General features: G+C 42.2%; 2 protein-coding genes across 2 annotated transcripts in view; one reads left to right on the top strand and one right to left on the bottom strand.

The window, feature by feature from the left end:
* The window catches only part of LOC110986698 (uncharacterized), a 76,586-nt gene that overhangs the window by 43,214 nt on the left and 6,536 nt on the right, over positions 1-26,836 (bottom strand). Inside the window, exons 3-6 of the mRNA XM_022248811.2 lie at positions 23,877-24,086; positions 22,472-22,505; positions 9,945-10,034; positions 8,374-8,453 (exon numbers count right to left, since the gene is read on the bottom strand). Of these exons, the coding sequence (XP_022104503.2) occupies positions 8,374-8,453; positions 9,945-10,034; positions 22,472-22,505; positions 23,877-24,086 (414 nt within the window). The remainder of the gene's footprint in view (positions 1-8,373; positions 8,454-9,944; positions 10,035-22,471; positions 22,506-23,876; positions 24,087-26,836) is intronic.
* On the top strand, positions 6,096-8,454 carry LOC110986700 (uncharacterized). Its single transcript, XM_087133764.1, has 4 exons — positions 6,096-6,255; positions 6,365-7,564; positions 7,926-8,091; positions 8,331-8,454. Exons 1-2 carry the CDS (start codon positions 6,096-6,098, stop codon positions 7,282-7,284), a joined length of 1,080 nt encoding a protein of 359 aa, XP_086989890.1. The 3' UTR covers positions 7,285-7,564; positions 7,926-8,091; positions 8,331-8,454.

The following is a 26,836-nucleotide window of genomic DNA, read 5'->3' as shown; positions in this document are numbered from 1 at the left end:
GGATTAGATGGAATGGATGAAGACGATTTACCGCCTAATGATGAATCTAAGCTGGGTGCTAATTTATATGATCAAGGCCTAATAATTGAATATGACGTTGACATAGAAGATTTAAATAGAGTAGATAGTCAACATGAAAATTTAACAGACCCAACTTCCCATAAAAAATGAAAACATTTTCAACTAAAATATAAAAACAGAAACATGTCAATCCAAATTTACATCGTAACCAAAAACCACGAACGTCTCAATGCTGGCAATAACGACCCCTATGTTGTATACGGTCCTTTTGATGCCAGCAGACTGATTATTTCAAACCCCGTGATAAAAGAAGGTACCAGTGTATCTCAATGCTGTTCGTCTATTATTTTTTATAATCACGACAGCAAAGAAAAGCGCATGTTGATTATAATGGCAGACACGACTTGTTATGGCATAAATCCCCTGTATAAAAAGGTACGTGGGATAAAACTGTCGATAACATCGTTGGTAGCCAAATTTGTTATCAACTACAAAAGCCTATGATGCGTATACTCGATGATATAATTTTGGCGGCTTACGAGTTCATTGAAACTGCTGCAAAGTCGAACGTACCGTCGATTACCATTACCGCTTATGAAGCCAGTCGCAATATCGAAGATTTAAACCGGGTAGAATACGTCGTTAAAGCACCTTATACAAACAAACATCGAATGTATGTTAAAACAGATTATTACGCTTTGTTTGTTGTTTGACCACTGAGAGAGACCCATTACATCGTCGAATATTGAAAAATTTACAAATAAACTATGTGATGCCCAATCGCTTATTTATCCCAAAGACGTATATTACGGAACTCACGGTTTGCTGTCTTGCGGGCCAGTGTTAGGTATATGGTATCAACGGCCATGTTGAAAATTTGAAATTACTGCATTATTTCTAATAAAGCGGCATTGTAAGCATTTAGACGATTTGACAATAACAAATCAGAATCGGAATCGGAACAGAAACGCCCACACGTGTGAAATTAAAGATGGATTAAATTTATGAATTATTTTAAGCCTCGGTTGTCCTTGGATAACTGAGGATAATTTTACGTCGCTTAAATAAATAAACGTTTTAAAAACAATGAACGGTTATTTACCATCAGATGAAGGAGATTTATTCGTTTTGTTTGCTTAAAAACCAGCGTATGTGAAAATCGAAGAAAAATCCCCACACTTGAACAAAAGAATAGAAAACGGATTTGTTCTGCCTCGATTGTTCTAAAAGGTTGTCCCCTCATACAGACTTTGAAGCAGAGAACGTAGGCGGTAAATACAATCAGCATTTTGTTTACCACAAGCCTAAATCTAAAACAAGCAAAATATTTAATGAATTAGACATTCAATTGACTACCAAACAAGCGGGTCTCATAGAAAACAGATTGAACAAAGTTTTAGCAGGCAAAATTTCCAGAGGCAAACCACTTTGTGCCTTAATTGCTGTATGTTATCAAGACATGACAAAAGAAACGCCAGACAAAGTAAAAAGACCTGTTTCAAGTGTCTGTTTCAAGTGTTCAAACATCTCCTTAAGATGTTTCTAATCTCAATTTGGCAGCCAGCCAAATTGAGATTAGAAACATCTTAAGGAGGGCAGTACAGTAAAAAGGCAGTAACAGACGTTACATGCAACTACAGCATTAGAGCCAGCCACATCATACGTAAACTGTGAACTATCATCATGGAAGAAGCCAGCTATGATGACAAGAGATCCCTCACAAGTTCAAAGGGAGCACGGTCATCTTCTTCTGCCGTCAGTGAAGCAGCCAGGGCCCGTGCTAACGCAGAGGCAGCACGTGTCCGTGCGTCATTTGCCGAGAAAGAAGCAAAGATGAAAATGGAAAGCGCAGAACGAAATGCTATGATAACTTTGGAAAAGGCAAAGTTGGAAGCTGAGTTAGGAGCACTAACTTTCCAGCGAGAAGCAGTAGCAGCTTTGGCTCAAGTCGAGGCCTTGGAGACAGCAATGGAGTCCGAAATCGGGGGATCCTGCATCAAGGACAGCACACCAGTAGATCCAAAGTTCATCGCAGAACGCACTGGTCAGTACGTACAGCAGCAAGCCGAACTGAACACAACGTACTCATCCATGCCGTCCCTGGAACCAGTGTATGACAACATGAGGGTTAATTCACCACCCCCAATCAGATACCGTTACATTCATCATCAGTGGCCAAAGCCCCTAAGCCAACAAACAGCGAATACCGTTCGGAGTCTAAAGCACGCAACGAGCCCAAGAATCGAGATCAGCAACAGTCGCCTGAGCAGAGTCCAGAACCCAAATACTTGGCCCGACGTGAACTTGGGAACACTGGTCTTGTGAAGTTTGATGACAAGCCAGAAAGCTTCAGGGCATGGAAGTCATCATTCACCAATGTCACCAAGGGCCTTGGCCTTACGGCAAGCGAAGAACTGGATCTGATGACAAAGTGGCTAGGTAAAGAATCGTCACAGCACGTCAGAAGGATCCGTTCCGTTTGCATAGACAACCCAGATGTAGCACTGGAAAAAGCCTGGGAAAGGCTGGAGGAGTGCTACGCTTCACCAGAAGTTTTGGAGAACGCCCTCCTCCGAAAACTCGACAATTTTCCCGAGAATTTCAACCCGAGATCATCTTAAGCTGAGAGAACTGGGAGATCTTCTGATGGAAGTCCAGTGTGCAAAGGAAGACGGGCACCTACCAGGTCTTGCCTATCTGGACACCGTCCGTGGCATCAACCCAGTAGTCGAGAAGTTGCCTCACGGCCTACAGGAAAGATGGATCACTAAAGGATCGAGGTACAAGAAGGATCACAAAACATCCTTTCCCCCGTTCTCGTTCTTCACAGAGTTCATCTGTTCTGAGGCTAAAACAAGAAATGACCCCAGCTTTGCCTTCGCTAGCAGTAGTACTGTGGTGAGGGGAGAGAGACCTGCCATAGGACACATGCGCACAAATACCCCAATATCTGTACACAAAACAGATGTTTCCATCGTAGCCGACTCAAGTGCGGATACTACTGCAAAGAAAGAGGACAGCCCTGACAAGAGCTGCTCCATCCACCACAAGCCACACCCACTCAAGAAATGCAGAGATTTTAGAGCCAAACCCATCGAAGAACGGAGATCCTACCTCAGAGAGAATGGTATCTGTTTCAAGTGTTGGCATCCACGTCTCACCTCGCAAAGGACTGTAAGGTAGTAGTGAAATGCAACGAATGTGACAGCAACCAGCGCAATGCTGCTATGCACCCCGGTCCAGCCCGTGGTTGCCAAAGGCCTCCCTTCCTACATCACAGCAAAGCGGGCAGAAAATTCTACCACAACACCTATGGTCAGTTCCCAATGCACTGAAGTATGTGGTAACAGTCTCACAGCGCGGTCCTGTTCCCAAATATGCCTGGTGAAAGTGTTCCCACAACGGCAGCCGGAAACAGCAGGAAGGGTGTACGCCATACTCGACGACCAGAGCAACAGGTCATTAGCGAGGTCAGATTTCTTCGACCTGTTCAATATACAGAGCAGTCCGGCACCTTACTCTCTTAAAACCTGTGAAGGTGTCACCGACATTACGGGGAGGCAAGCAGTCGCTTTTCAGATAGAAGCCATTGATGGGGGAATAAGCCTTCCTCTTCCTTCCTCTTATTGAATGTAATGAGATACCAAACAACAGAGAGGAGATACCCTCACCGGAAGCAGCCGCAAACCACCCCCCTCTACAACCCGTGGCAGCCCGCATCCAACACCTCGACCCAAATGCACCGATCCTTCTCATGCTCGGAAGAGATATCTTGAGAGTTCACAAGGTGTGTGAACAAGTCAACGGCCCGCACAACGCTCCATTTGCCCAGCACCTCGATTTGGGCTGGGTGCTCATAGAAGAAGTTTGCCTCGGGAATGCACGTAAGCCAAGCGTGAACAGCTTCAAAACCAACCTGCTAGAAAAGGGACGGCCGTCCTTCCTAACTCCATGTCCAAACCATATTCATCTTCAAGAGAAGATACACTAACCAAACCAGCTGTGATGACAACAAGCCTGCCCTCTCCATCGAAGACACAATTTTCCTTGAGACCATGGACAAAGAAGTATACTTGGACAATGCTAACAGCTGGGTGGCACCTCTGCCATTCAGGACACGGAGACGTCGCCTACCCAACAACCGTGATAAGAAGCCCGAGATGAAGGAGCAGTTTATTGCCTTCGTGAAGAAGATATGCGACAATGACCATGCCGAGCTAGCACCCCCACTCAAGGCTGGAGAAGAGTGTTGGTATCTGCCGACATTTGGCGTCTACCATCAACAAAAACCAGGCCGAATAAGGGTCGTGTTTGACTCGAGCGCTCAACACGATGATATCTCCCTGAATAACGTCCTGCTCACCGGCCCAGACCTAAACAATAGCCTCCTGGGAGTTCTACTGCGTTTCAGGAAAGAACCAGTAGCAATGACTGCAGACATCCAGCAGATGTTCCACTGCTTCATTGTGCGAGAGGACCACAGAAACTAATTGAGGTTCCTGTGGTATAGAGACGACACATCCAAGGACATCGTCGAGTACAGAATGAAAGTTCATGTCTTTGGTAACAGTCCATCTCGATCTCCTGCGGTGGCCATCTACGGTCTCCATCGAGCAGCCAGAGAAGGTGAACGCGATTATGGTGAAGACACGAGAGAGTTCGTCACGAGACATTTCTATGTCGACGATGGACTCAAGTCCCTACCTACAGCTACAGAAGCTATTGACTTGCTACAGAGGACTCAAGCATCGCTGGCAGAATCTAATCTACGTTTACACAAGATCGCCTCAAACAGCGGTGCCGTGATGGAGGCATTCCCCACCGACGATCATGCCACAAGCATGAAGGATTTTGGCCTCGGAGGTGATGCCGAATGCATTCAAAGGAGTCTCGGACTGTGTTGGGAAACAACAACAGATACTTTCACATTCAAGGTTTCAGCCGCCGATAAGCACTTCACACGGCGTGGGGTCCTTTCAACGGTCAACAGCCTCTATGATTCTCTTGGCTTAGTAGCTTTTTGCGAGAACTGACTACTGCAGCTTGTAGCTGGGACACGCCACTTCCTGAAGAGAAGCTGAAGGAATGGGAAGCATGGAGGGACTCACTGCAAGAGCTGAAGAACCTCCACAACCCTCGAACCTACACTTCAAAATCGCTTACCAAGATGAGACGCACCGAGTTGTGTGTGTTTTCAGATGCATCCACCAAAGCCATTGCAGCAGTTGCCTATCTCAGGACCCTCGACAACGATGGACTCATCGAAGTGGGCTACATCTTTGGTAAAGCAAAACTTGCCCCACAATCTCAACCCACCATACCACGACTTGAGCTGTGTGCTGCAGTTTTGGCTGTTGAGATAGCAGAACTCATCCTGGATGAAATTGATCTCACACCAGATGCAGTGAACTTATATTGTGACAGTAAAGTTGTCCTCGGGTACATATACAATGAAACCAAACGTTTCTATGTGTATGTAAACAACAGAGTTAAGCGCATCCGCCAGTCAACGCAACCTGATCAGTGGCATTACATTCCTACGGAACACAACCCTGCTGATCATGCTTCGAGGGCACTTCCAGCATCTCAGCTCACCAGCACATCGTGGTTCACGGGACCGGCTTTTCTGCGTAAATCCACCCAGATCCACGAAAAGCAGATTCATTTCGAACTGGTCGACCCCAAATCTGACACGGACATCCAACCAGAAGTAAGGAATTTCATCACCCAGGCAGAGGCGAGACAGCTTACCCCGCAGCGGTTCGAACACTTTTCCACCTGGAACTCACTCTTAAGGGGCGTTGCATTCCTCATTCATTTTGCTCGCTCATTTAAGAAAGGATTAGGAAGCGAGTCCAATAAATGTGCCGGCTGGCATCAGTGCAGTAAACCTCGCACCCCAGATGAGCTTGCTCAAGCTAAGAGCATCATCATCGTGTCAGTCCAAAGAGAGGTTTACCCTAACGAGATTACTGCCTTGAAGAAGAAAGGAGACGTCCCTGGCAGGAGTTCACTCTCAGAGCCTAACCCAATTTTGCAAGACGGGATCATTTAAGTTGGAGGACGTTTCAGACATGCCAAACTGGACAGAGGTGAAAAAAACAGCACAAGTCCTGCCTGGCTACAATCATGTAGCCAAACTACTGGTGCGCCACTACCACGAGCAAGTGGAACACCAAGGCCGCCACTTCACCGAAGGAGCCATCAGAGCATCAGGCCTCTGGATCGTAGGTGGTAAGAGACTCATCAGCTCTGTCCTACAAAAATGTGTGACCTGTAAGAAGCTCCGTGGCAGATTTACCGGCCAAGCGACTTAGCACCTTGCCGCTTTTCTCGTACGTAGGTTTAGACGTATTCGGACCTTGGATGGTCGTCACGCGTCCCACCAGAGGAGGCCAGGCCAACAACAAGCGCTGGGCAATCCTGCTCACCTGCATGAGTACTAGAGCGGTGCACGTTGAAGTCATCGTGTCCATGGACGCTTCAAGCTGCATCAATGCACTCAGACGGTTCTTTGCCATCCGCAGACCAGCTAAACAGCTGAGATCGGACTGCGGAACAAACTTCATCGGAGCTTCCAACGAGCTGAAACTTGATAAAGAACGGCAGCAGGGTATTAGAGTCCAGCGCTACCTCGCCGAACAAGGTTGTACTTGGGTATTCAATCCGCCCCACTCTTCACACATGGGAGGTGCATGGGAACGGATGATCGGAGTAGCACGAAGAATTCTCGACTCCATACTGCTGCAGAGAAAACCTCTGAACCTGACGCACGAAGTTCTATGTACGTTCGTGGCTGAAGTAACAGCCATCATCAATGCCAGACGTCTTGTTCCAGTCTCTACCGATCCTCAGTCACCATACATCTCGACACCAGCAATCCTGCTCACCCAGAAAGTTGACGCCCCAGCTCCTCCCGGACACTTTGACACTAAAGACCTCTTCAAGAGCCAGTGGAGAAAAGTACAGAGTCTTGCGAGCACATTTTGGTCTCAATGGCGACGTGAGTACCTCCCCATACTCCAAAGCCGAAGAAAGTGGAAAGAGAGTCGTCGCAACCTCAAAGCAGGGGATATCGTTCTCTTGAAGGACAAGCAACTGGCACGGAATGAGTGGCCAATAGGACACATCACCACTGCAACCATGAGCGACGACTGTAGAGTCCACATCGTCGAGGTTAAGGTGGCCGCTGCAGGAGGTACTATCAAGACGTTCAAGCGACCCATTTCAGAGGTCGGACTGCTGCTGCCTAAAGAGGACTAGAAACTGTAAGGTCATTCAGTGACATCTTAACGATGCCAAGCGGGGAGTGTTATGTGTACATTGCTTCCACTGTATTTCTTAATAGCGCCCTCCGTTGACTGGTAATCTGAGAACCGTGCTTTACACTCATCCATAGTACAGTAGATTTCTCACAGTGATATTGTGCATCTTTTTCCCACATTTTCAAGTACAAATCTTCCTCTCGCTCTTTGCTAACTGTATATAGCGCCTAGTGAAGCATTGCCTGTACGTTGATTCCAGTTTTATTCCTTGTCAAAAGGTATTTCATGTAGTTTAGAGGCCTTTATAACATTCGGTTTTCATGTCAAGTTTACCTTGTTTACACATGTATATACCCACATGTTGGCATGTTGTATATGGATGCAACGACATAGAACACACCAAGCGATCCACGTGTTCATGGGGATGTGTGTGGCTATTTTCTGCACTTATAGGCCTATTAAATAGACATATTTAGGGCTCATTGAGCTCAGTATTTACATGCACATGTACTCGTTCGACTAGTTATTAGCATGAATCTCAATGTATTTTGAGACTAGAGACTCAGACATGTGTTATGTTTGTGTAGTTATACTGTAGTGCACGTATTCATAGCTTGTGTTTTCTTGTTTACTACGCAGTTTTACTCCATGTCAATGACATCATCATCCAGTGTGACCAAATATTAAAACACCGGAGCTACATGTGGAGCTATTTCCTGACTCCCATTTCGTCAGTGATAGGAGTTTGGCTGGCTGCCAAATTGAGATTAGAAACATCTTAAGGAGGGCAGTACATGACACAATGGTGAGTACCTATACTTGTGTTATGGGAATGTTATCAAACCGAAGGTACACATGTATCATGATTGGATTATGAAAATAAACCTTGTAGCAAAAGGATAAGTAGAGTCAGTTTCAAAATTAAAACAACCATATATAAAAAGATTCAAATCTATCAGAAACGGCAACTTACAGAAACTAACAGATTAGAAGAGAATAACAACAAAACAAGACCAACAGGACTAAGATTCACTTTTTCAGCAGATGCTCGTTACATACACAAAAGCACACGTCTGTGAGGACTTACCTGATTTTGACAACCCCTCTGGCAAGAAGGATGGGTACATTGAGGATCCGGGACCATTGTTCTACGACCTCCTTCAATTACTAAAGGTATAACATATACACATTCAAATTTGCCAGAGAAAATTCTTTTCAAGTTGTATTCAATGAAAATTTAAACAAAATATTAGCTCATTTTTGAGCACCAATCTTGTCCATATACTGACTGGAATAGTACGTGCCCGTCGCTTTGTCAAAAGAAGAAAACCCTTCTTCTTGGGGGGGGGGCTCTAAAGAAGGCTGCCATCACATTTGGCGTAGCTTCGGGCACTATACCGTACAGTAGTAAACCGTGTTGTAGGGGTCACCGTAATTTCATTTGGTACGTCACCCTACCCTTTAGAAATAAAAACGCATGCGAAGACAGGCCTTTTCCGGCGTGGGCACCATATGCAGAGTGGATATCTCGTGATAAAAAATTCGCTACCAAAACTAACATTTGACCTCGCAATAGCTGGTTTTTAGTCTCTTTTTTGAGTATAAATATATTATGTCATAGTGTCTGACACGTCTTGATGAGTATTGGGGTCATGGCAAATCGCTGATTGAGGAATGAGATTGTTTACCAACTTGATCGTGAAAGTTTCATGTGAAGCGCACGTGTGTTGTGCTACAGCTGTTAGTGTGCTTTGTGTGGCAACTCGTGTTTTTATACTTAATTTTATTGTTTTATACTACTTATACTATACGCTACTCTTCGCTTAGGTGTTGTCTGGGAGACGAAGTCCACAGTTGCATATCGACCTGGCAGTCAGGGAATGAAGGAACTGAATTTTTAATTGAGTTAGCGTGAATTTTTAGAAATTAACGGGAATTGCTGGATTTCAGTCATATTTAATTGTAATCAAGCCTGAATATTTGAACCCCGAAAAAATTATGTTTGATAAATCTCTGTATAATTAATTTTGACTCTTTTGACTCTGCCTGTATTCCTTTGCCTTGTCCTTAAACTATATAGGCGTTATAATCTAAGCAGACTTCATTAATACATGGCCTGTCGTGACAAAACACTTTATGGTAATTTTCAACCTTTTCTTTTTTTTCAGTATGTACATCACTTTGCGCCTGTCCAAACCTCGTCGAGTTTGACAGATTTAATACAAAACAAAATCATTTAGTCTCTACTCTTAATTTATACGTTTGCAAATTTCCCAAGAAACTCTCGCTCGTCATTCAAAGCGTCGTGTATTCCACGGGCTCGCGCATAGTGAACAGTTTAGTTAAGTTTATAATATACTCTAAGTTAGTATAGGGTCTGGAAAATATCGAAAGAAAAAAAGCATTGATTTGGTTTTATGGTAAAACATAAGGCTTTATGTAATGATCAGAAATTCTCTGTGAAGTAATATGAGTTAATTACAGCATCTCTTATATATTATAATGCCACTGTAACAAACTTACTATCGGTTAAGTAAAATCAAAGCACGGGGTGGGAACGGCCTGAATCTATAAAGGGCCCAGGCTGCTGAACCTTACAAAGTTTTCTTTAAAACTAAAGGCTAGGGCTGTTATGTCTTACGTCTCAAACACTTTCACCTGTTTTGCAAACGAAATAATCGTAACAGGGTCCGCAACGTTTTACCACCATCTCCCCGTTCCTCTTCTTTCTAAGACAAGCTCCTCTACCTGCAAAATGCAAAGTTAATTGACTTGTGTGAATGAATGTTACTCTGCCTGATTTCCAATTGAAGTTGTGCTTTTAATTTCCCTTTGGGTTGTTTTGTACCGTGTAATTTCCCTGGTCTGTCTTCGCCTTAGGCAGCCAACGTTGCTTTGCTACTGTTTGAAGGATGCGGTCTGTTTTATAAAACTAGTCTCGCAATGATAGTAGTTGATAAATGTTTTTAGAGGAGGGAAGCTAGTTTTTATTATTTTATGGTAATTTTTTATGGTAAAATGAAGTGCAATTTTGGTCAGCTTCCCGTTAGGCTGTTTTCCAATCAATATTTTTGCTGACTGTAAGTGATCGTGCAATTTCCCCCATTGAGAACTGTAAAGTGCTTTCAATCATAAATAAACTGATTTTCTATTGACTAATTATTAAGTTTGCCATAACGGTAGCTATCAATATTACAAAAATATTATTAGGGTGTACATGGTTTGACCTATGTGAATTTTTGACGAATTTGACGCATCGAAATAGGTCACTTTGCGAAACGCGTAAACAACGCTGTCAAAAATTCTTCGAAGTGATTTACACTGTCTAGTAGAATGGACCTTAAGCGATACCTATTGATGTCAGTCACTCCGGACCAGTCTTTAACGCTGTCACAAATAACGACGGGGCACGTGTCACCCTGTGTGAGATTGCACAATATCCTAAACTATGAACCCAGGCGTACGGGCAATGAAGTCTCTCTTAACAGTACATTGTCTAAGCATTCAATTCCAAATCATTGAGCCCGGCAGTCGTTATATTTATGATGAAACACTTTTCTTAAAATAAAAGGGCAACAAGAAAGCTGCCTTTTTAGGAAAAACATGTATAAATGGTTCTTAAATTGTTTTCTCTCATATTAGAGAATGTGGATGTCTCTAGTATTAACTAGAGCCTGGTGTTTGTTCTGAGCAGCAGACATTCTTTTGCAAGATAGTCGAAGTTAAGGAAAGGCTTAATTTGAAAGGAAAGTCATCTGCTGTCTGAGGCACAAGGTTGAACAATTTTATGAAGAATAAGGCGGTTTAAATCTTTCGCGTTTATGGGATTCAATATTTTAGATTTATGCTGCCAAACTCGGATCAAAAATAGTGTTTTTGTAAATGTTGATTTAGTTCACCAGTTCGAATACTTTTCTGAAGTCAATACTGTTACCAAAAAGAAATTAAATGTAATGCAGTGTGACAAGCTATATATTCACTTGCAATTTTTGTAGTTAATGTTGCAGTAGGCGAAAAAACTTTTTAAAGTATTTGATACATACTGCAAGGATAGTGAGACAAGTCATGAAAGATATTTTGTCTGATTCCCTTTGAAAGACTACAACAATAGGCTATGTTGACTTGCCACGTCGACTATATTTAACATTAGGCTACGTTAAATTTTTCATGGCAATTCCTAAATTGGAATTAATGAAAAGCTATTTATTACTTGACACACTGACTCACCTTCAACATTAAACTCTCAAAATTTAAGGGAGAAAGCCGGTTCTTAAAACAAGTTAATTTGTAAAACTGTTAACACAAGCCAAGATCTTTGTAAAGAAAGCCTGATATTTTACGTAATGGGTAGCTGTAATCAATTCGTTCAATACAAACATCGGCGAAATGCACCTGTGTTTTTTAGTTAACCTTATTTTCAACTTTTATTTCACTATTTCAAACGGGATTTTTCTGCCTTTTTTGTTTTTATGCTAATGGTATTTACATATTCATGACAAGGCTATGATGTCATCCCAGGAAGAAAGCTAAATCTTACATTGGTCTGTATACCACGGGGTCTGGATTTTTGTGAATTCTGCTGGAAAAATTGTCTCTTCCTTACTGATTCCTTGTTCATGTGCATAATAATTAACAAGCATCAAGCCCTTTCTCTGAAATATTTTCAGTAAGTAAATTCTTGGTTCACAAGTTGAACAGAAAAACCTATGCACCGAACTTTGTCTTCCCTTTATGACATCAAGGCAACAGCGCCCTCAGTTGTCCATGAAAGCATGGATAAATTAAACGGTTTTAAAAAGTACACTTTCCAGTGCATATTAACCAAAGACTTGTCACACAAGAACGGTAGAAAGAAATTAATTGCAGCTGCACTTTAAAACACTTCTATTTGTGTGCATTTCCCCTCAAGGTAAACTAGGAGCTGTTCCTAACCGTTACTGTTCTTATATTTGGTCTACTTCATATACTTCTGTCACTTAAAAGACACAGATGTCCCTTTAAAATTTTGATAATGTCAGCTCCTGCACTAATTCACCGACACGTGTATAGTTTGCAATAACATACAACTGATAATAGTCAGACCAACTTCAAACATTACAGCAGCAAGCCTACTTATCTTTCTTATGCATTATACATGGGCGTAAATCCCAGGGGGTGGGGGTATACATCACTCCACTTTTGGGAGGCAGAATGGTCTATTGAACTACACCCCCCACACACACACACAAGTGTGTAAACGCCTTCAATCGTGGACTCCCTATTGTTCCTCTTTTGTTCATACTTTAACTTTTTCGGAAGACCTCCCATATGTTTTGTACAAGTTTTCCAACCGTGGACTCTTCGGCAACCGTGGACCCTATTGTCCCTATTGTTATAGGTCCACGATTGAAGGCGTTTACACACTCACAGACACACAAACACGCCCATTATTTTGTGGTGAGCAAAAACTTAATTAAAGCAAATTGTGAAAAGTTTTTTGGACTTCTGAAGTACCACTCAAAAACGGAAACAATTTAAGAAGTCATAATTCCGATGTAAGATTCTGCATGACTGTGATACGTATTACAGAGGTATATCTATATTATCATGAGCATCATCCCTATTTAGTGTTACCACCCCCCCTTCAGCTTTTCAAATTTCCATAGAAGGGCAAGTCATCCCCCACAAATCCCCAGCCCCCTATTTCTGGCATAAATTCACGCCACTGCACATATTATACATTTATTTCAATATTGCAATCATTCAACAAGATGACACAATACAATCACACAGACATACATGTAGATACATAAATGTATAGTGACAATTAATATGCGAATGGCAACATCTAGGTCTGGGGACCGGGACCTTTTGTTCAACAGCCTATTGCAACAAATAGACGGTAGACATACATGAAGACAAAGCACATAAGGAGATGTAAGGCAGTGATCAATGCCGTTAGACAATGCACATAAGGAGATGTAAGGCAGTGATCAATGCCGTTATTACCGATACAAACAACATAAAAGAGAAAAAATGCATTCGGTTTGTAGAAAATCATGAAAATTGTAATACAGCATGCAACTCCAGAAGATGAAACAATTTGAACGGGCTGTCATACCGGATCCACACTTGAACCCACCACGGTTCTACCTCGCCCAGTATTACGTCACTCCGTGATCACGTGAGATTGCGCTGACCAACCCTTCAGTGCGTAATCTGACTTCACAGCCTTCGGAGTACAGTCCACTAATTCAAGCCCCATTGAAAACAGTGTAAAATCAGCACTGTTCAGGGCCCAATAACATGCACGCCAACATCCCTGAGATCTCTGAAACACAAATGAAATTCTTGTCTGGTCATTTATCTTTCAATTTCTATTCAACTTTTTGTGGGTTAACCAATTGCATTTTACATTTTTCCCACAAAACAAAATCACCCCCCGAAAAGTGATTTTTCCGAAGTCTGATTGCAGCCATTTTTCAAGTTGCAACCCTCAACTTTCTTCGGCTCCTAGGACCATTTTTCAACCGTAGTTTTTTTCTGCTCTCATATGAAAGCTCACAGACCCAGGGAGTCGATCCCGGCAACGATTTACACAATTTTGGAGGCCAAACAATCTCCTTTTTCCAAAGATACTGTGGGGGGCACTTTAATGCTAATGAGTTGGCCAGAAATTGTGGTCTGCACCCTTCGGACGTAATTTTTGGTGCGAGTCACCAATGCATATTCTCTGTATTAATCATCCTGTTGAATGACACTGTCCTATCATGGCAGACGATAATACCCGTGCCTTGTTTGATTTGGCTAAGGAGCTAGCAGGAAACCCTGAACGGTCTGATGCAGAAAAAAAATCTGCTTTCTACTGGGATCATGAAGGACAAACCCTTCAATGCAGAGCCAGTTGAAAACTTAGCTACTGCACAGGCCCTAGGCCGAAAGCAAAAACTGGCTGGTTCTTCAGAGGCAGCTGACACACAGGCTAATAAATGTGTCCAGTCTACCGCGATGGCTCCACTCGGTAAGCGCCAAAAAAGAATCCAAACTACTAAGAATCAGGCTACTTCGGGTGCAAAACCAGCTAGCGTTAAAGGAGCCACAACCAAGACTGACATTCCAGAGACATTTTTGAAAACAATGGCCTCATAATTTCAGGCGATGCAACAACAGTCTATTCACATGCTCTGCAAAGGAATGCGGGAGAGTTTCCAGCAGCTGGTAAGCGCCATGGACCCAATTATTTGCACTGTAACTTAGCCAACAGAGCCGAAACGGCAAGGTATTGAAAATCGAGCCCCTCCAACGGCTTCAGATGAGTTGCCAGATGGCAATCCAGATCGAGTTCTTAACAAACTTCTGCTGTCAAAAGACGACAATACTGAGGAAAACCCAACAGGCACGTCATGTGGTAATGCAGACAGCACGGGTTTATTGGAGGACATTGTGCAAGATTTCAGTGATGAATATAAGACAGGCCCACGGGTGAACACTATGCTGAAATCCAAAATGGCTGACGCTAAATTGTCAGAGAATGAAAAGTTGTACCCCTCTCCAAAAAAATGTGACGCACTTTGAGATCTGGAGTAAACTTCGCACAGCCACAAAGCGAGAAAATTTAAAATTTCAGAATTTGCAAGGCATTCAACTCACATCCTTGGTACTCTTGCAACAGGTTGTTGATACCCAGTGAATCTCAAAACCGGTAAAATTGATAAGACAACATAGGATCCAACTGGTATCACCCGCAAGTGTGTGGATGCGATCGCCTTCATTGCGACAACTTACTGCGACATCACTCAAAAACGACGAGTGTACATAAAGCCGGACCTAAACGCTCAGTATCGGCAAATCTGTGCAAAACATACGCCTGTCACTAAGTTTCTATTTGGTGATGACTTGTCCAAGCAAGTCAGTGATATTAACGCCACGAAACGTGTAGGGCAAAAACTAACTCCTGATCGGACCTCGCCCTATCGGAAATCGTATTCTAGCAACTATCATGAAAGAGAGCGGCCACGCCCCTCTTATTCGGGAACACCACAGTACTCGTCCCGCCTTACAACAGCTCAAAAAAAATGGAAAAACTACAATGTGGGTCGCCGCCCTCAGACACGCCTGAGAGGCAAACAGCAGAGCAAGTTGGCATTGGACAAAATATAGCCTTATCGGGCCCGCAAAATAAGGTAAGCATGCTTAATTATGCACTCGTTTAAAGCAGGTCGATTGAAAGAGTTTGCCTCAAACAAACGGGAAAAAACTTACATCAGACAAATAGATCTTCGAACTGGTAAATCGTTACAAAATCGAATTGACAGAAACTCCAGTTCAAACGAGAAAGCCCCGCACTTTGCGTGTCCAGTCGTTAAGCCAAGGGCTCGCCATATATTTGGAGATCAAGAAGTTACTGGATTTGGGAGTGACTGTTGAAGCACAACACTCCAAAGATGAATTTGTATCCACTTTTTTTGTTCGCCCTAAGAAGTATGGTTCTTACCGCATGATTCTTAATCTAAAACAATTAAACCAATCGGTTGAATGCCACCATTTTAAAATGGATACTAGTCACACGGTTCTCAAAGTGCTTGGCCCGGCTGTTTTATGGCATCAGTAGATTTACGGCATGCATATTATTCGGTGGCCGTTAACAAACATTATCAGCATTTCCTCAGGTTTGAGTGGAAAGAAAACTCTTCCAATATACCTGCTTACCAAGTGGTTTAGCATCTGCCCTACGGGTATTCACAAAGTTGCTTAAGCCTCTGTATGCTTCTTTACGTCAGAAGGGACACACATCAGTTGCATATATCGATGACTCATATTTGTAAGGTAGCTCTTTCCAAGATTGTAAGCGGAATGTAAGATACACCGGTGCATTATTTACGGATCTAGGGTTTAGAGTACATAGCGAGAAGTCTGTACTTTGTCCCATTCAGAAACTTTTTTCTTGGGATTTTTCATAGATTCCTTGAATATGACCGTGTCTATGACAAACGAAAAATCGGCTGGGCTAAGAGAAGCTTTTCAATCGCTTTATGACACCAGCTGTCCAACCATAGGGGAGATAGCTCATGTCACAGGGTCTATGGTCTCTGTCTATCCAGCCGTAGCTTTTGGACAACTGTTCTACCGACAGCTTGAGATTGATAAAATTGAGGCGTTAAAACATAATGCCAATGACTTTGAGGCTAAAACTTCTCTGTCTAGACTCTCCAGATAAGACCTTCAGTGGTGGATTAGTAACAGTAACTACAAACCCAAAATCTAGTAAGGGGCATGATTATGAGCTTTACTCTGATGCACCCACAGAAGGATGGGGGCATCGTGCTCCAAAGGCTCCACTGGAGGTCGCTGGTTAGGGAACAAGTCAAGTTCTCATATTAATGTGCTTGAGATTAAGGCTGCTTATTTTGCCATCAAGGCCTTTTCCATGTGTCGAAGGACATCCACTTGTTAAAAATAGATATACCACGGCAGTAACGCACCACAACAATCACGTGGGAGGCACACACTCCAAAGGCTGTAATGCAGTCACAAGAGAACTCTGGCTATGGTATAGAGATCACAATATCTGGCTTACAGCGATCTTTATTCCAGGAAAATTGAACGTTTCCGCTGACTGGGCATCAAAGCATTTTCAGGACAACACAGAGTGGCAACTCGATGAGAGGGTTTTCACATTAATGCTTAGAACGTTCTCTGTTGGCCCAGATATTGACCTTTTTGCATCACGCCTCAACCACCACTTACAGAGATATGTGTCTTGGCATCCAGATCCACAAGCGTATGCAACTGATGCAATTACTTTTAACTGGGCTGATCACTTCATCTATGTATTTTGGCCTTTTTCAATCATAACGAGAGTCCTGCAAAACCTGGAAGAGGACTCTGCAGAGAGGCAGTTGTAGTTGTCCCATATTGGCCCACCCAACACTGGTACCCATTGCTCATAAACCTTTGTGTTTCTCCTCCGTTTTTCTTGCCCAGGAGTCGCAAGACTTTAAGGATGCCTCACGATCCATCAGCTGTTCATCCACTTCACAGGAAGCTGCAGCTCATGGGGTGTCATTTATCCGGCAGTTGCTCCAGATTAAAGGGGTTTCAGACGCCACAGCAAAATTGATCGAAGCATCCCGCAGGGACGGAACTGTCAAGCAGTATCATGTATACCTTAGAAAACGGCAACAGTGGTGTCTTCTGCACCAACTTAATCTATTTACACCAGATTTAAATAGCACTCTTGATTTTTTGACTAGTTTATACAATGATGGCGCAGGTTGTAGCGCCCTAAATATTGCTCTTTCGGCACTGTCTGCCATTGTTTCCTTGTCCGATGGTAATGTTCCTTTCGGACAATATTCACTTGTTTCCCGTTTGCTTAAAAGTTGTTTCCAGTTACAGCACAGAATCTGGGACGTTAGCATTTTGTTACGCCAGATCGAAAGATATGATGATGAGATCAATCAATTACCTTTGAAACAGTTAACAAGGAAATTAGCAACGCTAATGCCATTGTTATCTGCCCAAAGAGTTCAAACCATACACTCTTTGAACCTAGGGTTCATGGAAGTCACAGAGTTTAGATGTTCTTTTCGTATACCTGTATTGATGAAGCAATCACGACCAGGAGTCCATCAAAACAGTATAATCGTTCCTGGTTATCCAAAGAACAGAAAACTTTGTGTTGTGACCATGCTACAGAGATACTTCCAAGTGACTGGTAGTCTCCGTAATTACCCCTGGGAAGAGGGAGCGGCCTCTTTTGGAGAGTTCATTGGAGCTAATTAATGGGGTTTTTTTTCGTCCAAATGCAACGACTACTTATCATATCCTACCCCTGTACAAGCTGAAAAACCTGGTTTAGTCATTTTACAGCCAGGGCCTCCCCTAGCCAGAAAAAAGTGAAAAAAAAATCCAGCCGGCCTTGAGCCAGCCTCCGGCCAATTCCCATAGGACAGTGTGCTAAATGGTCTTTTGTGCACAATACAATGGGTTGTTTACAAAAAAACGGTGCCTGGGGCAGGCAGTGGAATGTTCTTTATCAGTGACAGCTGTCTTGAACTTGTCAGAGGCCTCTTCCGGCTGTCTTCGAAGTGTTATTTTTGTTGGGGGAAGGTTTGTGGTGGTGGTATGGCTTGGCTGGCGCGTGGCGAGGCCCCCTCCTTCAAATCAAGATAGCCTGGGAAAACGCCCCCCCCACGGTACTGTGATGTACGTTTGGTGGTTTTTGGTGGTTTGTAAGACCTGTAGAGGCTAGAGGGCAACCACTGAAGCATTAATATACCTTTAGGACGGACTCAGGGCTCTGCAACCTTGAAAAATGAAACGGACTCAACAGAAGAGTCCGCTCCAGCCACCGTGTGAGTAAAAATTCGTACTGCCTCGCAGGGAGAAAACAAGCTTTTTAACCGTGTGGAAGCCTCATCGAGCTGCACCCAAAGACACAATCAGTTGCTGGGTAAAGTGTACACTGGAAGAGGCTGGCATTGATACAGCTGAGTTTTAAATCTCATAGCTTACGGGCATCGTCCACAACAGCGGCACACCTCGGTGGACTGCCTCTTGACTTCATCATGAAATGTGCAGGATGGTCAAATGCATCAACATTAGCTACTTACTATAATAAACAAGTAATTCCTCACAATGTTGGTCCCAATCAAACTTCACTTCTGTGAAGCTCGTTTAATTTTAGGATTATACGCAAAATGGGCCAGTTCATCCTTCAGTGGATGCGCTGTAGAGCCTTTTGCTCAGCTCTCCCTTTCAGTGTAATGTCATCCGTAAATAAACTAAACTGAGAAGAAAAAGAGGTGGGGGAAGAAAAAAAGAGGGATGGACCCAGCCTCAAAAATGTGACCAAGGCATAAAAACAATACGTTGTTTGGTTACTCAACCTCCCTTAGTTTACGGTCGCGACCCTTAACGTTTTAGTTCACGCCCCCCCCTTTGGGAAAATCCTGGATCCGCCCCTGGTGATGAATACGTCGTGACCCCTTTACTGCTTGTTCTTGCGGTGTTAGGAAGAATTCTTGAGAATGAACTCGATCTGCAAACCGAAGAAGTCGACAGTGGCTGGGTCTCAGACTTGGTGTACCGGGTGCAGTTTGGCCCGTGCGATGGGCGCAGCCGATCTCTATGCCATCAGCACTCTTAAGCTGCATTATTTTAGTTGGCGACGAAATTGCTGACAAAATCTCCCCAGACACCCCCTGGATGACAATGCAATTGCGAAGGTTTTTGTTGCGGATCTTGTTCTCGGTGTTTCTGACAATGCTGAGGTTGTATTCCTTTGTTGTCTAGCTGCCTCTTCGTTTTTCCAACAGTCACCGATGATTTGAAATCGGCATTGTTGGTCTTGCCGGACGCGTTAACACGATATTCTTTACTTGCAGTGAGGTAAGTCGTTGTTCTACGTAGCGATAGGCGTAAAAACTCAGTCAAGCTTGTCCTAAGTATAGTCAGGAAGTTACCACTGCACGCCCACGTCCAACACATTCCCGTACCAGCATCTTGTTAAACTACGTGTATGACACGCACACGGTGATGGGTGTTTCGAAGAACTTGGTATTTCTTCGCGTGTTTTCTTGCTAAGTGGACTGTTGGACATGATCAGTAATGTTTTTCTGCTGGACTGTTGTCACCTTGATAAGGGGGCAGTAGAAACCCTCCAGTAGAAAACGAATTTTTGCCACATATGGAGGAAAAGCAGGATCGTCTCAAGTCACGCTGTCATTTCATGTGAAGTAATCTTCTTTACTTTTCCGTCCCTTGTGTTCCCCTTTATTACAGCCTTCCTGTAAAAGGCTGTTCCAAAAAAAAAACTCTGCATAATCCTATTCATACAGTTTTCACGTTACAAGCATTATTATTGGAAGAGCAGTGGATGTTTCTTCAAAACTGTATTTCATTGAGATATACACATGTATATTTTTTCGAGGAGGCTTTTAATGAACTTGGGTTTCGATGGAATGATAAGAATAATGAGAGCTAGTATAGACTTTGAAGAATAGCAAAAACTGAAAAAAGTATTCGAATATTATGAGGATCTACACAGACATTAATCGTTCTGTTTCAGTGTAATTTTGATAAAAGCAACTCTTCCGTACATGGTTCTTATTACTAAATTTTGTACGTTGTATGAAGAAAGGCAACGGAGTGAAAATAAACCTTTACAATGAATTATTTCGAGAATTTTAAAGAGTTACCAGTACTAAAATTACTACTTTCTACGCACCCCTCCTCTGGGAATTCCTTTCGCGTTTTCAATCTTTCACGCTTAGGGACCTTTATTTTCTCGAAAATAATATTAAAGCAAAATGACAGATTTTCAACAAACCACCACACAGATCACGTGAAAATCTCCGCGCGCGTATGCGCAAATGACACTGTCAACAGGGAATTCGAAATTTTTCGTTGCACAAAGTGCAAAGGTCGCCGTTTGCGTCGTATGTCAACCTTCTAGTACTAACGATTATTTTGGGGGAGGATCCAAAGCGGGCCAAACTTCAACAGCGATTTTTTTTCTTTTCAGATGTCTTTATGAGATAGGTCAGATCGTGATACGACCGATGTTGCTATGATTTTATTCATCACAAAGTATCTTGCCCCTTCAATTTTCCTTGTGTTACGACACATGGCGGCATAAACAGCAGCAGCCGCTGGCTCAAACAAGACTGGATCGACGGCCGAAATCAAGATAGTTGAGACAGAATTCCGGAGTCAAGTTCGACATAAATGTATACACCCAATAAGATATGGGACGGATGAGCACCACCCTCACATGTCCAATCCCTATACACAATCTAGATTATGATTCCTGACACATCCCCCTAGATGTCTGAAAACACATAGATGCCAAGGGCCTGGAGCCTACCCTGTCAGTATAAGTTTTCCCGCTTAATTTAGCACTTGTTTCGTTTAAAATTGCTTAAAGGAAATTTTAATTTTGTCAAAGAAGGGTCGCTCGCCCTAAACGTTGATTCCAATTGGAAATAACACCTCCACTAGATTTCACTTTCAGAGCATTGTAAATCACCCCCCCCCCCAAAAAAACACAGTTGTCCTATTCATCCTTATTTTTCGTCTCAATCCGAAAATTGCGTTGAATCAGAAAAGCAAATTCGTTTTTTCTCGTAATGTTACCGATCATTTAATTTTGTCATTGAATGTATCGTTAAGATGGCCTAAATTAGCGGTTACTTGGACGTGTTTTTTGTGTGATTCAAACTAGAAAAGAAAAGAATTGGCAAAAGAAATCAGGCATAGCAATTACATAAAGCACTGTTATTTGACTTTTTCTTACTGAAAGACGAATTTGCTTTTTCAATTCAACACCATTCCCAGAGTGAGACGAAAACGACGATAAATATGAAGAATAAGTGTGCTTTATTGGTGGTTAACAATGCTCTGAAAGTGAAAGGTGGTGGCAGGCTCTTTCACCACTGTAACCAGATGCCACAAACGAATTTTATTAACAATGGCGAGTAAGCTTTTGTACATGTATTAACTTTGTATTCAGCACGTTAAAATGCCCGCCCGGTAGCTCCAATGACCTCTGCATGTTGATTGGGGAGTTACGGGTCCAGATCTTTTCATATGCAGTCTGTGCAAAACACTTGCAAAAGTTAAATACGTTAAAATATTGTTCTGCATTATCTTCTCGGGAGTTTCGTGACATGTAAATGTGCTATTAAAATCACAATGAAATGGCTTAACCAAACCTAACAGACCTACAGGTTAGTTCAAATTCTAAGAACATGAAAGTGTATGCTGTTTCTTTCATTTCACTGATGTATAAACAGAGAACTCGTGTACAATTGAAAAGCCACATGGATTGAAGCATCAGAGGGTCGAGTATCTAAAATGTTTTTTCATCTGCTTTTTCGAAATAATGGTTCATAATTTGAGGTTACATTCTCTGCCATAAACGATTTCAGCAACGACCCAAATTCACACAGGCCATCGGGTTACGAATCAAACACGAAACTCTGGATTCCTAAATGCCAACACAGCAACAGTTCCCCCCGTTGTCTGGAAATGTTTTTAAAAGTGCACTTTTCATTACATGGAATTTTCAAAAGGGATGTCGAATACCATACATACATTGAAGAAGACTAGAAAGATTGTTATCGATATTTCGGTTCATTTTGACAGGTAGTCATTCATTCCCTCAATCAACTGCAAACAGTGGACTGAGAGTATAGTCTTACCTTTGAGAGAGCCTGTGCAGTTCTCACCAAGGCCCTGCAAAACGTAAGTTGTACTTCAGAATTAATATTCTATATCTCAGGAACGCATCAAATTTCTTTTCTGTGTTATTCAGCGTCCCTAAGGATAAATGCTGGCTTCCCACTTTACTCTCGGATGAGAAGAGTTACTAACGTTTGTTCAAAACGTGGGTCCTCAAACACGGACCCTGGTGCACTTCAAACAAAATTAAGCAAATATAGGAATGACAAAAAAAAACCCGCCTCGTTTACACACACTTAACCAACAACATCAAAAAATTTGGTAGTTAAAGCACGGACCATTTACACTAGGGGTGTGCAACGTCAGTTTGGAGCTGGTTCAATAGACCTTTTCACTAATAAATTCACGTGTTTGCTATAAAACAGCATGAAAAGAGACCGGCTTAGATACGACAATCTCGTGCGCACAGGAGAAATCACGATTGTCTTTTTACAGAGCTATAAAAATCCCGCTTAGATTAGAAACTAATAGCAAAAACTATTTAATGGGATTTTCTGAAGAAAAAATTGAACACAGACAGGAAACCTCATAATCGCACCTCTGTACGTTTTCATAAGCCCGCTCACACTTTTGCCGCCGAGCCAAGGCCAATTTTGTGCGCATGCGTGCATTATTATGATTTATTAGTAAAAGGATCTGTTACAGCCAGCTAAGTATCAAAGGAGAAATACATCAACATAACACTGGATTATGTAACACCTCCAGCCAAAGCTGGGCAAGACATTGTCTTCGATGAATATACGGTAACGTCACGCCCGCAAAGCTGCAGTACTCCTCGAAGCAAGGAGTTCTTGAAGTCATATGTGATTAGATTGTCTGAAGCATCTGTACCTTTCTGCCATTTCGTTTGTTTGTTTTTAAGTCAGAATATAACCTTTCATAAAGTAGGATACTCAAGGTGTTTTATCTTATACATTCTTTGTCCTTAAAAGTGATAAATAAAGTAAACTATTTCGTCAAAGCAAAACGAGTAAATTGAAATTTATGAACAACACGTGTCTGTGTGGTCGCAAGTTTTCTCGATAAAAGTCGAGAACAATCCGTTAAACGCATAGAGCCGAGATCGCAGGTGTTACTGCGCTGAAGCTGCCGGCAGTTGCTTACCCCTCTTTAAATGGTCCGTGGTTAACATTAATGTCAATGTATGTTATTTTTTGTTTGAATATGTCCTTTTTTGTAATGATATGAGAAAAACAAATATAGCTGTAAGGACTAAACGCACCTGTTAAAACAACATTAAATGTGGAGACTATGAACTATTCCGGGAGAATAAAAATGTTCAGGCTCGGTTCAAAATTTTCTAACGAAAAATCTACACCAGAATGCGGTACTACCCAGGGTATTGCAGTTAGTTATAACCTTTACCTCTATTGTGTTGCAGCGACCGATCCTTACTTTACAACTGCTGGAAAAATGCTGCCAGTTATCGATCTTTTTGATATGACCCAGATCAAGTTCGTCTATTGTATTAACGTTAAGAACACGGGAACAGGAATCACATGTGGATGCCATCCTTGCTTTGACTGTGTACTGATAGACCCAGCCACTCGTGTCATCAGTCCTATTTTTCAGAACCTGAAATTGATAAAAGAGAGAGAGTAAAACTCGCTGAATCAAAAATGCACATCAGTGGTGATCGCGCCATTGCGACCCCTTAATGTCGTAGTTGGCCTTGTACAACATGAACTGCACAGTTCATGTAACTTTCGTCCAAATGAATAATTCTTAACGCACAGAGACACGCACTGATCTACACGTATCTGGAGTCACAATGGGATTGTCTTAAAGATACCCACCGAGTTACAAAAAAACTGCCAAAAAACTGCTCTGTTACATTGATACTGGATAATACACTGGCTTTAAGGCGGATTAAGGGGGGAGCGTGCCAAAGGTGGCCATAATCTGAAAAATAAAGTTGAAAAATTGATATTTGTTTTGGTTTTATTTCCTTCCTTTTAAAAGAATGAAACAAGTCACGTGTCCTCACCTCTCAGAATGGCCATGGAAGGCTAAATGTTAAAAAAAAAATCAAATTTTTGTCCACCCCCTAAATTTCAGCCCTTCGACACGTTTTCCTCTGGATTCGCCCTTGCACAAGATATACATTAACATCACGTGGTTAATTAAAATCATATTCATATCTAGTCTATTAATGCAATTGGTATGATATCGTTATACCGTCGGTACAATTTCGTCAAGATATTCCCTTATAGCCAGGCATGTCAAAAATGACAATTTGTTATTGGTTTTAATTTTTTCTTTTTTTAAACATCGTACTTGAGCATTTTGATATGCTTCCACAAGCAAAACATCATTAATGTCAAATCTCATTAATAATGCCAGGGACAGACAATTCGATAATTGCATTCTACGTTTCGTGAAGAGACACAAACATGCTGGCGGGAGAGGAAACCCACCTCATATTTTACAATTATGCGGATATGATAAAAAAAAAACAACGCGAGTTTGGTTACATCTAACTTAGCAGCTAGTTTAAATCGTACATATTTCCAGCACTAAATGCATGCCACCAAATTATGGTTTCCTTCGCCATCGCCTTCAACCAGTTGGCTTTTGTCTCGTCGTCTTATCCTTGAAATTCTCCTAATTTTTTTCGGCCGGGGGTTTGGGTTTTTTTCATCTGACTTATTCTGTGCCTTTTATATCTTTTGCTTGAAGTACTAGGAATTGCATAGCCTCAATGACGTACGCGTACAATTAAAAACCGTTCCAAAACGGGTTTCATTTTCGTCACAGGTGCTGGACAGTTTGTACTGAAGCTGTATGCATAGTTGTAATCGGCCTCGAGCAGAATCACCCCCTTTTCGCTAGAAAAGAACGATATTCGACGTGACGCGTCCCTTTCTAGTCGTTCACAAACCAGCTCGAGGTCCATTGTCCCGGGTTGCCTAAAACTACAAGGGTGCAATCAGCCTTGCGCCGCAGGACTGGTGAGCATGTTGCCATTCTTTCTTGAAGTAAACACAATGGAAGCCAGGTAAAACTGTGCTTATCAAATGAAACAATACTAGTCTAGATGTTTGTTAGCCCATTCATTTAGTAGAGATCTCAAAGCGGAGAGCTCACACGCGAAAATGAACATATTTGAAAAAAATATATAGGTGACTGGAATAACAGCTAGATCTAAAACTGCTCAACTTCGGGGAATGGAAAAATTTTGGATACAGCATGTTTTGAAAGTGTGGCTGTTTGAAAAACTATTATACACACGAACAAACACGAAAACCGAGAAAATGATCTGGATTGCATGCACTCTGCCTCGAGACCAATAATAAGACCAAAATGTCTTACACGAAAGCTTGCAGCAGAGGAACGTTGATACATGAAGAACACTCAGGAAAGAATGGGGCCAGATGCAGGAGTAGGTTGTTACAGCGCACTTTTTGGTGTGGTGTGGTCTTTTTCTTTTCTGAAATAACATTCGAGGAATTTCTAGCCCCAATCATAATTATGATGGCAACAAACCAACAAGAAGTTCTTCAAGCAACGTTGGATGAATAATTTGAACAGAAACAATCATATAAACCTGACTGACATCACAGGCCCAAGTGCCCTAGATTGACCGGGCAAATTTTGGACACTGTATATTTTGAAAGTGTGGCTGTTTGAAAAGCTACTCTACACAATTTTGTATCACTTTTAATGATATTTCCCTATTCTTGATTTTTTTTCTGTGGGGAACTCGTTTCAGAGCTCATAAGGGCGGAATCCAGGACAGTATCACCTTCAATTCGAGCATGCCACATTGCAGTATACTTGCATATATAAAACTTCCCTGAAATCGCAGCCCTTGGGTCTCTTATTCAAAATATAGTGTCAAAGCAGAGGCAATCATCTTAGTGCTACAAAGTTTGAAATGATTGCTTTCCCTATAGTGCACAGTACACGGTGTTTCTGTTACACTAAAATGGAAACGTTTACTCCCACCGTGTATGGGGTAAAGTAAGTCGTGTGTCTGACAATAGGGCATTCAGGCAATTTCTGTCAAAACAACTCAAAATGGTAACAGCCATTCTGTCAGGCAGTAGACGTGTTATAATCAAACCGCTAACAAGAAAGACTCACTGCACTTTCATTGCTGATCTCAGTTCAAACATCGCCTTACAAATCTTACAAAAAACAATTTGCCACCTTCTCCATGGAAGGGCGAGTTTGGCCCGTAATTAATCGTAACGTCTTCCGATTTTTTTAATTTCAGCGAAAGTGAGTAAGTTATTTGATACACAACTTGGCGACGTCTTTTAGCCAAATCCATTAAAATAAGTTGTGAGGCAGAAGTGTATTCGATTTTCACAAAGACACAA

The sequence above is a fragment of the Acanthaster planci genome, linkage group LG02 (genome assembly GCF_054643075.1).
Source record: "Acanthaster planci isolate LZ-2023a linkage group LG02, COTS_SCS, whole genome shotgun sequence".
In the NCBI taxonomy this organism is placed as follows: Eukaryota; Metazoa; Echinodermata; class Asteroidea; order Valvatida; family Acanthasteridae; genus Acanthaster; species Acanthaster planci.
This window is presented reverse-complemented; position numbering and strand designations above follow the sequence as displayed.